The sequence below is a fragment of the Cajanus cajan genome, chromosome 1 (genome assembly GCF_000230855.2).
Source record: "Cajanus cajan strain Asha chromosome 1, NIPB_CcT2T_4, whole genome shotgun sequence".
NCBI lineage: Eukaryota > Viridiplantae > Streptophyta > Magnoliopsida > Fabales > Fabaceae > Cajanus > Cajanus cajan.
Genome location: NC_138517.1, coordinates 80045610 through 80060567, shown reverse-complemented (window position 1 = coordinate 80060567; position 14958 = coordinate 80045610). Strand labels below are relative to the sequence as shown.

The following is a 14958-nucleotide window of genomic DNA, read 5'->3' as shown; positions in this document are numbered from 1 at the left end:
CTTCACACCAATATTCAGTACTAATACTAACATTACTTGCTTCTTGTAGAACTGGTGAACAAAAACTTATTGGTCAGTGTGGATTTCCAACTCAAATGCTATGAGGACAATCAGTTACAGGATGGAATGACATCTGAACTTTTGTGTCCATCATCGAATAAAGAAACATCTTTCCTTGTTCCTCACTAAACACAGGAAAATATTCACCATACACTCACCTTATGTTGGATCTCACTTTTACTAAATTTTCTTCTTCCTTTCTTTTTTATCACATTCACATCACTTATATCACATTCACTACTTTGTCTCTTTACCTTCTCTTTTTTCTTCTTATTTCTCCCTCTTCTTTTTACTCAATTGCTCTCTAAATGGGATGGCAGTTTATTGTTTTTCAAATATGCATATATTATACAATGATCTTAATTGGTTTGAATAGAATTGCGTCCAGTGGAGGATACTTATAATCTATATATAAAAAAAAAAAAATTGTGTATGTATACTTAAAATCCAAAATTAACATCATTAAAGTGAGGTGCACAAAGTAAAAAAGTAAAAAGTATTCACTGTTATTTGAATTGAAGTACTCCAGTTTAAGTTAAGGACGGATGTATTCTAACTTTATCGATTCACACCTTTCTTACGACAAGTTTTAACCAATGCTTATGACATTAAAATGACACGATTTTTTTTAACTTTCTTCATTGATAAGTTTTAGCTTACATGTCCTGACATTAGAACAAGATAAATTTCCCCTCTCTTAATTTTTGTCGCCCTTTTTTTTATTTTTTTATTTCAATTACCGTGACATGGTAAAATGCCTGGTTGGGTTTAGCTTTTGGGGCCAAACTTGTTTCTCGAAGTAAATTGAAATTAAGAGGATGTTTGTTTACGATTTATCATCACTTAATCTATCTTCCAAAGACCATTTTCTTGTAGTCTTTTGATCTTTTGTCAAATATAGGTTGGAAGATATAGAAATTTAACACAAACACACTATAAGTCAATGAACAAATTTTAAAAACATGTTGAATTCGTTTGAATGTGTTTTTGCAAAACAAACGTATCATTTTAAATTGTCTTCTGTTAGTTATATATTGTTGTCTCCTTTTAGGGTATCTGTTCCTTTAAAACTGTGGATGCCTAAGTCAGTGTCCCTAAAGCATAGTCATTGACTAACTAACTACCTGTAGACCCCAGAGTTGACCGCAAATAATTATTGGGTTCATGAACTCTAAGATCTCGACAATGAGCATCTCATTATGAGAAAGTTTGTCAGTCTCATTATCATGTGCTTCTGTCTGTGTGGGTAGTTGTAACAAAGTTTAAAATTTCTGCACTCAATATATATAAAATGCATAGTAAAATTCTTATATATTTTTTATTTTTTCAATATAACTAAGAGATATAACTTTCTCCCACTCAAATGACTCATTTAAAAATAAAGTGATATTTTCAATAAATTTGTAAAGAGTGGTCTTACATAGAGTCATATCTTACACTAACATAAATTTTTGTATAATAAAATAAATAGTATTTTCAGTTACACATCAAAGTAATAAATTACTTGTGTTAACAACTTTTAGTTCATATATTTAATTTTATTGCTAATGGTACAAGAAAAATATTGAAACTAATTAATAAAAGATTAAATTATATTTTTGGTCCTTTATCATATTTTTTAAATTTATTTTAATTATTTATCTCTTAAATTTAGGTCAATTTAGCTTTTTTGATTTTTTTTATTGATTCAAGACTTGAAGTTCATGTTATTATATTTACTTATATGAAATTATCGAGTAGAATTAAAGTTCAAACCAAAAGTGTTTACATACATGGTGAAAATAAAAAAATTTCAAAAAATTTAATTTCATACCATTTTTTAATATTGTTCATAAGATATACTTTTCATACAATTTTCACTATATTTATAACTATTTTAGATTCAAATATCAATTGCCTTTTATGATTTTGATATAGGTGAATTTAATATTATAAGTTTCATATCTTGAATCAGTTAAAAATTGATTCAAAATTATATTATAAAATTAAAAATGATCATTATTTTAAAAAGATTAAATTGATCTAAATATTAAAACAAAAGACCAAAAGAACGATTTTAATAAATAAAAAATAAAAATAAATTTAAAAAATAAGATAAAGAATAAAAAAATAATAATTTAATCTTGATAAAGTAATGGTGTGTCATGTGTGCTGTTGGAACTACCGAAAGTGTGGTTTGATTGAGAATATACCTGCACGCGCTTGTTATTATAGAGGAAACATATATATAACCCTTTTAACACTACAAGCAAGAGGGTAGTGATTGTTGCATCACTAACTATTCCTTCACTTTGAGAAAATATGCATTCTATATATAATATTGCGACGATGAAACACATATGGTGCCATATTACTTTTTCTTTTTAACCAATTACTCTGTGTGTGTTTTTTTTAAGTGGATAACCATTTAGTGTGTATTTGAATTACTTTATTTCACATATAAAATAATTTATACTTATTTTTATTAATATAATAAGGAATTATTTCTTAAAGAAGAATTATGAATGATATTATATGAATGTAATGGCCTTTTAAGTCACCACACTGGTATAACAAAGTTATTTGCAAAAAAAAATATAATACAACTATTTAAGATTAATATACAAACTGTCCTTGAAAAATAATATATATATATATATATATATATATGTATACGTAGATAAAACAACTAAATCATAGGGTGTTCTTTAATGAAATTACATCGTCTTGGACAACAAAAACTAAAAATGTAACCTAAGTTGTTGGTAAAAATAATACTACAAAATATGTAGCACCTAGTTATATTACCATTCAACATGATTCTCAACTTAATCTCTGCCTTTGACCTATCCTTACCCTACTTTCATAAAAATATGATTATCATAGTTCAACCACAAAAAACATGCAAGGGTAAATTAATATTTAAAATAATAATCATATAACAAGTATAAAAGTAAATGCAACTATACTATCGATATCATCATGTAAATCACACAACACAACACTTCATGGCATACAACTTAGTAATGCAACAATAACACCTCAACATGACATTTAACAACCTTAAAAAGGTAAGCAACTGATAAGTGTCATATTTATTTTGATATTAATTTGTATATGAGAAGGAAAAAGGATGAGAAACATCGAAAGAAGCAAGTAAAAAGCTTGGTGAACCATCAAGATAGAAGAATAAATTTGGCTAAGTTTTAGCTTTGAGCGTGAAATCTCAAGCTCAACATAAGCCTTATAGAGAGTGATTCATTTTGCCACACTGAGTGTGGAATTGTAGAATTTCACGCTTAGTGTTGCAACTCCAGAGGTCAAATTTTATTATTTCCTATCTCACAATCAGCGTCAAAATGCTAACATGTCATTAATAAAAAGAGACAAAAGGATTTATGACCTAAAAAGGGTAGATTCAAAGATAGATCACAAGGAACATTTCTTGGAGTGTGTGTAACAGTTGGAAGAGATCTCGTGACTTCAAGATCAAGTTTCTTTATTTCCTCAATATTTTTCTTGTGCTCCATGTTTATGTGTAGCTAAGTTCACCCTTATTGGGGGGTTGATGTAATCATACTTATTCTCATGTTAACATTCTAAGTTATTAATCTCAGTTGTTATTCAATATTATTAGGCTTAATGCTTGTTATGGTTTGATCCCCTTAATTTGATTTTGTAGGTTTGAAGTTATTAGAAAATTCTTGTGTACCTTTGAATTGAAGTAGAACAGCTAATGGTGTTTTACCTCTGAGAATATAGTAAATGTTATTAGTCATTCATAAACTCTTGCTCTTAAAGTTGGGTTCTTGGTTAAGTTATGTAAGGAATTGATAACTTATTTAAGAAGCCTAGACTCGAACTTGTAAGGGATTAAGGTTTATGTATATTTGTGAGTGGAATGATAATTTATGAGTTATAATTAGATTAAAGCTTGTTTGTAGGTATGAGAAGATGGTTTGGTGAAGTTAAACCCCAACATATTTCATTATTGTGTTAAAATCAATTTTTTGCATTCCAAGTATTTGTAAAAATACCAAAAAGATTTATTATCATTTATCTTTGTCTAAGCATTTTATCTTCTCTACAACCAATCAATATTTTCATTCTTGATAGTTTAGTTTAGTATAATTAATGATTTTTGTCAAGTATTGCGTAAGTCTCTTGGGAGATAATACTCATATTTATTATTGAACTACTCGTATGATTTGGTATACTTGCTAATGAGATAACAATAACTTAATCACATCACAATAGTTTCAACTTACACCACAACCATATCATTCAACAACAAATCCACATCACATGTGAACAACACCACAATCAAAAGATCATGTTCATAACACTTCAACTACTTGTGTCATCACGCATTCAACTACGAAGATCTCCTTCAACAAAGGTGAGATCTCTAAGTGACTTAACCTACCAAACCAACAAAACGATTTTTTTACACCTGCTAGATCAATAACCAAATTGGATAAAAATCCACAACATGGTTTCTTGAATTTTACCATTTAAACTAAAAAATCTAGTATTTCTGTCAAGGTAGAACAACTTGGATGTGAGTCTACCACAATATTAGCATATATAACTAAGCTTCTTATGGGATTAGTATGTCGACTACCTTCTAAATATTATGCCCATTTTAGTATTTAGTTAGGAATTTTAGCTCCCAACCTTGTATCTTACTCGTTTGATCACTTTGTACACGTATGACTCAACCTAATGACATATGAATCAACATTGGTCACTTTAAAATCAATATAGTTCCACTTGACCCTTATATCGTGGTCACTTATAGTTGGTATGTCTAGACCTTAATCACAAATTGTATCAACTAAGGTCTTAGAGGAGACTCAATTATTTATTTCAAGAGTCAATTTTCAACAACTAAACTTGTAGAGCACCACAATAATATTCTCACAATGAGATATCCAACTTTTAACACACCTTCTAGTCCTAAGTTAATCAACACAACACACCCTAATGCCTTAAACATTTTCAACATCATCACCTCAACATTGTCTACAAGATAATCATCAATATACATTATCCCAAATCAATGTATAAAAACTAGTAATATATATTGACATACAACATGTAATAGATACAACTACCACATACATGTTCAACATTTCATCAAGAAAACAACACATTTTCATAAGGCAATTCACACTCGATGCCAATCTTTCCACGTTTGGCATCATTGAGGTGGAGAACTCTTGAGTTTGCCCACAATTGGTGCTACTCAACTTGTGTCCGATGTGAATAAGGCAGAGAGTCTCTATTGCAATCATGTCTGACGTGGCTAAACTCATGCCCGACCTTGATTCAGGCAAATAGTGTCTGCTTGACTCAAGTCCAACATATCACCATAATGGCATCCAACATCGTTTAGGCAGAGAGTCTCTATCTCGATCATGCCTAGAGTATCCAAGACATATATCTCCAAGACTTTCACGCCGGACGTCATTCAACCCACGTCCGACATGACCAAGTCAAAGGGTTCTCCTCTAACTTACGTCCAATGTTACCAATCCCACACTTGGTGTTAGTGAGATAGAAAGTCTTTAACCCATATCACGCCTAACACCTTCAAGCTACACCGACATAATGATGAAATTTTCACTTAGTAGAACCACAAAATTGCTCAATCCACCTAAAACTCAGAAGAGAAATGAAGAAGAAGGAACAAGAAGAACAACTATGAGCTAACCTTGAAAGCTCCACACCAACTTAAATAAGAAGTTTTGAGTTCTAGCTTTCCTTATCTTCGGATCAAAGAGAAACAAGGAATAAGAAGGAAGAAGAAGAATGAATCCGCTAACCTCGAAAGCCCCACACCAACTTAAACAAGAAGTTTTGAGTTCTAACTTCCTTACCTTTGGATCGAAGATAAATGAGTAAGAAGGAAGATAAACGACTCAGAGCTAATCTCGAAAGCTCCACACCAACTTAAATTCTCAACTCCAAATGTCGTGAATCACCAACCTACTAGTCATTATGATCTTCTACACCCATGGGAGATAAGAAAGAAGAAGAATTTTTAGAATTTCATAGTCCCTCTCTCTGCTATATCTCTAAGGTTTTTTACGAATGAATTTTTGAAGCTTAAGCTTTAAAAAAAATCTTATATATCTTTTTATTTAGATCAAACTAGACTATCCAAAAAATAAAAAAACCTTTAAATACCTAAAACTAACGAGAATTCTTAAATTCTCAGAATTTCTCAACCAATATATAACAATATCACCATAACATATAATTCAATAAAATCAATACTAATTAAAAAAATATACCGTGTTACAATGAAAAATTATTTATATATAATCTAATTGTAGATAGATGATATAAATATCTATCTATTATTTTAAATTTATAACTTACATCATAGATAAATTTATCTAACAATTATAATTAAAAAATTAATTTAACAATATTAATTCAACTATTAGTTAATTTTTCAACTTCCAGCCAGCTTTTAAGCTACTTTTGCTAAAGAAATAATAATATTTTGTGCAACATCAATTTTTTTGTGTTTATTTCCTTTTCTATATTTCAAATTTATCTTTTTTAATTGAACAAATTATTTAACCATTTGTTGTACATTCTTTATCAAAATAATCTATCTCTACTGCCTTAAAACATTCATCCGATTACCAAAAGAACACCGCTACAGCCTCTGAAAATGGAGGCCGAATCATCTTCTAAATGATATTTTATTAATATTTTTTAATAAATTTATTATAAAATAATTATTTAATTTAATATTTTATAATTTAAATTAATATTTTAATTTTTGGAATGCTTTTCGGAGGTTACTTTCGGAGAATGTATCATTTTTGTTACCAAAACGGCACACCAATTATTCAATGCCATATTTTAGTGGAGACTTTCATTTTAGTCACTTTTTTTTAATATTTATTTATAAAATTTAAACTGAAAATCTCACTTAATAAATCTAATAAACTCATTTGAGTCATTTCTACTCAAGGGCATTTTCTAAATTTAATTAGAGAGTTGAGATTAAGAGCGAGACATTCTTTATCGTATTATTTTTAGTGATACATGATTTTACCGTTAAAACATTTTTTTTTTATGTTTTATTAAAACATTTTAAAATTTTAACTTTATATTTTTAAATCAACTAAATTTTGTTACATTTTTTTCTGTTAATTTATTATTTTTATCTTTAAATTAATTTTTTTTTCCAATACTCATGTAATATTTCATATAATGAGAATGATCAATTTATAACCCACGTACGTAATATATGCAAAATCATGATATGCAAAAGATGTAAATTTTTCTAACGGCATTTTTTGAGCAACGCCTGCGTCTGATTATAAATCTCCGACGCACATGTAATAATTAATGTGCATTTGTTATGTTTAAAAAAAAAGTTGTAAAAATAATACATATATTTTCATTGATTAAAAATCATTACTCTATTGTGACGTAGTGGTGCCTCCACTTTTTTTTTTTCCCTTTGACGTTTTGGCCTTACCTTATAATAATTATAATTATATATAATGCTTGCCACTCTTCCCTCTCCCACATGCCTCACTCTTTTTTTAGTCTCTCACTTTTGTTGATCACTTTCCAAGTCTTATTCTTTCTTCTTCCATTCACCATTCTGAGGGTATCTTTGTTATGTCTTATTACTCATTCCTTTGTACCGACACTCTTTTTCACCCTCTTTAATTTGTTTCAAATAGAAGAAGAAGAAGAAAAAAAAAGAAGAAAAAGGATTATTAGTACTAGTGTTTGTTTTTGATGAAGGAAGGTGGTGGTAGGAAACAGGGTGCAGCCTCACCCTGTGCTGCATGCAAGCTTCTCAGGAGAAGGTGTGCTCAAGATTGTGTTTTTGCTCCATATTTCCCATCGGATGAACCCCAAAAGTTTGCAAATGTGCACAAAGTGTTTGGTGCTAGCAATGTCAACAAGATGCTTCAGGTTCACTTTTTCTTTTTTTGTTCTATATATATCTTGTTTTATTCTTCTCAATTTTCACTAGCTATATATAGATCACTACCCCACATGCTAGCTGGCCAACTTTTGGTTCTCAGTATTTATAAATGGTTTTTCATTGGACTTTGTTCTTCATTCTCTGAGAATGCATACACATGTCCAAGCATTGTCTTTCACAAATGAGTCTAAATTTATGAAACACAGCTTACAAGGTAGGGTTAAAAAGGATTAGATAGTTTGTGTTAGATATAATATAACATCATGTGTAAATTTTTAACAAAATAAAATTTACTAGAGTCTAATCCGATGAACTTTCTCATAAGCACTTCATCGAAAAAGAAATGGAAAGAAAAAAAAAATACTTTCATAAATTAAAATTAATTAACTTTTGTACATATTAATTTATAGAATTTCTTTTATATTAATTTTTTCAAAAAAATTATTCTCACACTAATTTAAAATAGACATGGCAACTTTTTTATTTTGGAGTTTTTAAGTTTTAAAGTGAAAGCAGAGCTTTTTCGATTTTAATTAGATGAAGGTATATGTGTCACGATCTATTGATAGAAACATTTTTCTTGCCATATAAGATTTAAACTAACGGTCAAAACCTACCTGATTAATTTAATCAAATTAATTATTCTATCATGTTTAAAAATTTTAATTTTGGTGCTAAATGCAAAAATGGCAACACTGAAATTTGATTTAGTTATATTTATTTTATATGCGTCAAAAATAAGAATGGCTACAAAATCAACACTTCAGAATCACCAAATGTAATAGTAACTCTTAAGATTTATTAGCTATATTAATACTACTATTTTTTTTTAATATAATTCAAAAACTAAAATAAAACATTCTAAATTCAACAATAAGCACTCACTTTGCTTTTATATATATATATATATATATATATATATATATATATATATATATATATATATATATATATATATATTTGGTTGAATTATATTTGGAGAAGACAAGTGAATAATTAAAGTGAGTATTTTAATATATATATATATATATATATATATATATATATATATATATAGATATATATTAAGACGAGTGATAATTAGAAGACCTGTATGAAAATCAAATATTTGTATTAAAATTGCTTGCTTATATCTTATTTTAGAAAATGCAAAGAAGTTCAACTAAAAAATAAATTTACTCATTCAATATTTATCAAACTCTTTATGTTTCACAAAAATTTTCTTCGGTAGTGAAAAAAAAAGAAACATAAATACACCTTATATCAATTAATAGGCTTTGTGGTATAACTTCCCTTTACAATTGTCTTAAAATCTATATATTTCTAAACGTTTCTAGAACAATAATTTATCATATTTTGCTTGCTGTAAGCTTTTTCACAATATATAATTCATAGATTTATGTGAAATTTTTTATAAGTTATTTTTCAATCTTTCGCCCCTTTTATTTGGCGTTAGGACGTTGAAATTTTTTCACTCTTTTGAGCATCTTGGAAAGACACCTCTAGTATCAGCTAAAATCTTGGGGGCACCATATATGAAAGAGATCTTCAAATTATTCGGATGTAAAACACTATTCAAACATAATTAATTGGTTCATTGATGAACTAATTTTTCTTTTGCCTAGATTACCTTTTTAAGATAAATGTTCACACTATCCAAACATAATTAATTGGTTCTTTGAACTAATTTTTCTTTTGCCTAGACTACCTTTTTAAGATAAATGTTCAACACAAATATGCATTAATTTTTAAGAAATGGAATTGAGTATATATAAGAAGGAATGGTGCTATTTATTAATTTATGTGGCTTATAAGTAATTATAATAGTGTGCGTTAAAAGGACAAATGCTTAGTATTTTTAAAAATTATATATTTTTAAAATAATATTTATTATATTTTATTTTAGTATATTAGCTAGCATTTTAAGATTATTTTTTGTGTATAGTCTTGAGTATGGTTAGTTAATTTGAAGAATATAGAGAGAAAAATACTATAAAAGACCTTTTCATAATTATTATGTATTATGAATAGTTTTTTTTATTAAAGTATCTTATATTTTGAACTATTGAAGTTAATTTAATAGTAGGTTGAACGTGATATACATAGAATTTTAAGTTTGAATTTGGTTAACTGCTGTCATAATTCTTATAGATAAAAAAAAAAACACATGTATCATATATATTTTTATTTCTTCAAAATGAAATATAATTTTTTAAATAAAATAAAATTAATGTAATTTAAATATTCATTAAATAAATCAATAGTATTTTTCTAAAAAATAAAATAAACATGATACACTTTAATTATAAGAAATGAACATATATTTTTTCAAGTGAATCAGTCACAGCAACGTGGCTTTTTCTCATAAACCCATTGAAGTTTACGAAAAGAAAAGCATGGATGGATTATCTTTCATCTTCACCTCTTTGTCTACTTTTGTATTTTTTCTTCATCTTTCAATAAAGATCACAATATATATCTTGCTGCCACCCAAAGTTCACATTCATTAGATCCATGTGTTTTTAAAGACGTGTGTAAATTGAAATTTTTAATTTATCAAAAAATTAAAACATCACAATTCACAAGTGCCTTAAACTTTAAAGTTAAACCCTCACCACATCTTTTTCAAAAAAATTCTACCTTCTTCACAAAAAAAAAAACACCGAATAAGAGTTTTTCTTTTATAATATTGACAATTTATTCTTCCAACTTTCACACACGTTTAAATAGAAAATAAGATGTATAATTAAAATTAAGATAAAAATATATACACACCGATATTATAATATTTTTAATACAGCTATTCAATCACAAATTATTATATATAATAAATTTATTAATTTCATAATAATTATTTTACTATTTATATATTTAAATTATTTTTTTTATTAATTATTAGTATAAAATCTTTTATACTCAAAAGTGCGTATCTATTAAACTTTGAAATTAAATTGAATACACAACACAATTATATTCAACGAGTAAATTTGGCTTTATTAAAGTTAATTTTATTCAACTTTAAAATAAATAAACTTAAATGATAGACTTTCAATAAAGATCACTTTTGGTCTTTACTCCTCAGTCCTCGATCATATCTTCTGCCGAATTTTTGGTTTAATCGACCATGTTCGTTCAAAATAGTTGGAAAAAATAAATTAATGAAAAAGACATTTCATGAGCTAATTAAGAAGAAAAAAAGTGTGCAACTTTTGAATGAAGTATACTAGATAAATATTGGCCATTACATAGTTTTAAAATATTGCATCATTTCATTGTAAAATGTTTTATAAGTATAGTAAAAGTTAAGTATAAATAAAGAGCAAATAATATGGGCACAGATAGTGTAAAAAAAGCTTGTACTCTCATCTAGTTATAAACTATTTTGCATGATAATAAATTTGTTAACTTTTAAATCTTAAAAGTTATATCAACAATCATTTTTTAATTAATTGACAGTATAAATGTTTTTAGTGCATAGAAAATATTCTAATAAATAAATCTGACATCTATATATTACATATATGTATCGCAAATTCTTAAACAACAATATATATTAACATTTTATCCAAATTAATTTATTAGTAAGAGAAATGTTAATAATATATTTTTTTAAAACACACTCTTTATTATTAGTTAGAGTTTATTAAAATCACATGATTTTGTAAATCTCACTCTATATTTAATGAATCCATTCATAAATTTGTAAATTCTAATAAATTTTAATTAAGTATTTTTCTTATTGATTTTTTTAACGGTTTTATTTGCTTGAGTAGGCTTCTTTAATTTCTTTCTTTTTAAAAACTGAATTAGATTCATACGTGTAAAGGTATACTATAGTGACTGACTGCATAATAGTTTAAATTTTAAAGCATATTGGCTTGTTTAATTATTTCAAAATTAACCTTTTCTTTCATTATCATTTGGCTATACGTGGGAGCCAATGGGAGCTTGCAAACGTGCTTTTGGCACCCAAGTCAAGGTGAAGAACAAATTGTAGCATTGACATACATAACAAGCAACGCGCATTTGTGAAAGACAAATGATAGTTCTACTAGACTACTATTTATTTATATATAATTTTTTTTCCACACAATAAAGAAAGAAAAACAAAGTGAAATAAAATAGAAAAAATATTGTAAAATTACTAAATAAATAATACAACTTTCTGTAAAATCACACTTGAAAATGGGATATTGCAAACCCGTTGCACAAGACGTTCATTTTCCACGCTCAATAAAAAAAATATTTTTAAGTTAACGTTCCTCTTTAGCACCACGTGAACATGTCTCTCCAAAATATTTTTTTAATCAGAAGTAAACAGTATCTTTTCGTCTTATCATTGGTGTTAGGTATTTATTGATTTTGTTAATGATTAATTTTATTAAAATATTTTTCTGTTTATAAAATTAGAAAGAAAAATAATTATTTAAAGATTGAATTCGGTTTTACTTAAATTTCTCTTGATGAAATGATGGTAACCATGAAAATTTCAGGACCTACCAATGCATCAACGAGGGGATGCAGTGAGCAGCATGGTGTATGAAGCGAATGCGAGAGTCCGAGACCCTGTTTATGGGTGCGTTGGGGCCATCTCTTCGCTCCAGCAACAGATTGATGTGCTACAGACCCAATTGGCCCTGGCCCAGGCTGAGGTGGCCCACCTTCGGCTCAGACAAAACAGATGTTTTTCCAATCATGGGCTTAGGCCCACAAGCCCAACCGACAAGTCTATTTTTGACATGGACATGGCGGTGGACCAGGCCAGCTACGGTGGTTCAATGTGGTCATGACTTCACTTATGCTAATGTACTAAAACTATAGTCTAGTTAATTAATATCTTATATCTATTTACTATTTAGTGAAGCATATATATATATATATAGGAAGAGATAAAAAAAGAAAAACACAAAAAACAATATTGGCCTTCTACACTTTCATTTGGTCAGTTTTGGAGTGGTGGTGGCGCCGGTGGCCGGCGTGGTGGTGAGGAGCTGTGGTGGAGGCCGTTCGCCCGCTTAATTAATTTTGATTTTTGGAACAGGGTTTCTCATTAAGGTAAGGTGTAAATATTATTATTACTTTGTATTAAGGACAAGTCGATGACGTGATTGTATTTGGAGTCTTTATGGAAGCTGTGAAATGGAGGTATGCAAAATTCTGTTGTTGTTTAAGGGGTTTTATATATGACTTGGCACTTTGCGACATGGAGGAGGCACTAAGTGGATTTTACATGCGTTTTGATAGCCAATGCTGCTTCTTTATAATGTTGGAGCATTCAGTAGTACAGTACATAACCTTTAAAATATTATTATGGCTATGTTTTCTCTTTATATGTCTCCACTTCTCTGATTTGTTTGTTTTCATTTTTTTCTCTATTACTTTGTCTGCCGTTTGGTTTATATTTGAGCAAAGGACAAATAAATATTATGGATATGTTTTTTCTATTTTATTTTTATAGTTATTTTATGTGTTGTATATATTTAATTAGGTAAATATTTTATAATGGATTACGAATTTCTTAATCAACACCATCTTGTAGTTCCATTTCCATATCTACAAGATTTGGTAATGACTCTTAAAATCAAAATGATTTTTTTCAATTTTCATCATGCATTCTTAAAGAATGTGATTAAGAATATATTTATTAATTATCGTTATGATAAATTTTCATTTGAACGTATCATTCAAACCTAAGTACAAGCTGGCTAGTCCAAGAATAAGTCTAGTAATGCTTTAGGCCACCAATAGAATAATGTTTGTTATTAAATTTTATAAAGTAAAAAAGCCACATATAGTATCAAAAAAGTCTCATAAGTTTGCAAAAATTGTCCTCATATATTTATAATATAAAAAAACTCAACATATACCTTTCTTATTTAAAAAAAAAATCTTTTAAAATTTGCTTTAGACCTCACATTTTGTTGAACTAGCCTACAAAAGCATGAAGGAAACAATGTCAATGTGTGAGAAACTATTATAATTTTAGATATGTAAAAAAATGTTATTTTAAATGACATAAAACTATAATCAATTATCTATTAAGAGATTGAAGAAAAATGTATTAATTTTTTTATTTATTTGAATATTGTTTATATTATTTTTTTCATAAATTCTTATAACACATTAATTTCTTTAAATCAATGTTATCATTTGAAATCTTATAAATTCATAAAGTCTTTTCAAAAATATAAATTCATTAAAATTAAAATTTTAAAAAAAATTAATTACAAAGTTTTTTGAAAAAAATCTTAAAGTTTGTTTCATTTTTATGAATTATTTTAAAATTTACGAGATTTTTTCAGTTTGTCTTTTTCTTAAGATAATTGAAGAAAAAGTTCAATACCCGATCATTTCAAATTAATATAGCTCATTGAATTTGAAGGACTACTCCTGTGCTTTCCCAGAAGGTGTTTCTGATAATATATTCATAGTGCTTGTCGTCCAAGAAAGCCATGAGGATATATAGTTCGTTGCAAGATACATATATTTCTTCCATTTTTTTTTCTTTTCTTTACGAGATAAATCTCAAAGAGGAGAGAAAAATACATGATAAGATATAAACAATCTTAGAGACTGAAATAATAATAAATAAATAAAAAAACGAATCTAACAATTATCATAAAAGTTTGCGTGAAAAAAAAAATTAAGATAAATTTCGTGATCGAGGGAGGGAATTAAAATAATTTGAACATATATATTATATACAAATCATTATATAAGTTTCGTACACCATATCATTACTCTCCTTCCTAAAATCTCATATAGTTACAACGTTGCTCATTCCAAAAACCTCATATGGTTACCACGTTACTTTCCCAGGAAGCCATGTTGAAAACTTTCTCCGCGATTTTCCTTCTCGTTCTCGTGGCGCAACCTCTCGTTGTTCACCCACGAAGCCTGAAATCATCAACTACCCCTGAGAGCATTCAAAAGCACGAGACACCAGAAAG

General features: G+C 27.7%; 1 protein-coding gene across 1 annotated transcript; it reads left to right on the top strand.

Annotated features, from left to right (window-relative positions):
• The first annotated feature begins 7584 nt into the window (after window positions 1–7584).
• On the top strand, window positions 7585–13371 carry LOC109788947 (LOB domain-containing protein 4-like). Its single transcript, XM_020347810.3, has 2 exons — window positions 7585–7995; window positions 12502–13371. The coding sequence occupies exons 1-2, from the start codon at window positions 7816–7818 to the stop codon at window positions 12796–12798; spliced, it is 477 nt and encodes a 158-aa protein (XP_020203399.1). The 5' UTR covers window positions 7585–7815; the 3' UTR covers window positions 12799–13371.
• The last annotated feature ends 1587 nt before the right edge of the window (window positions 13372–14958 follow it).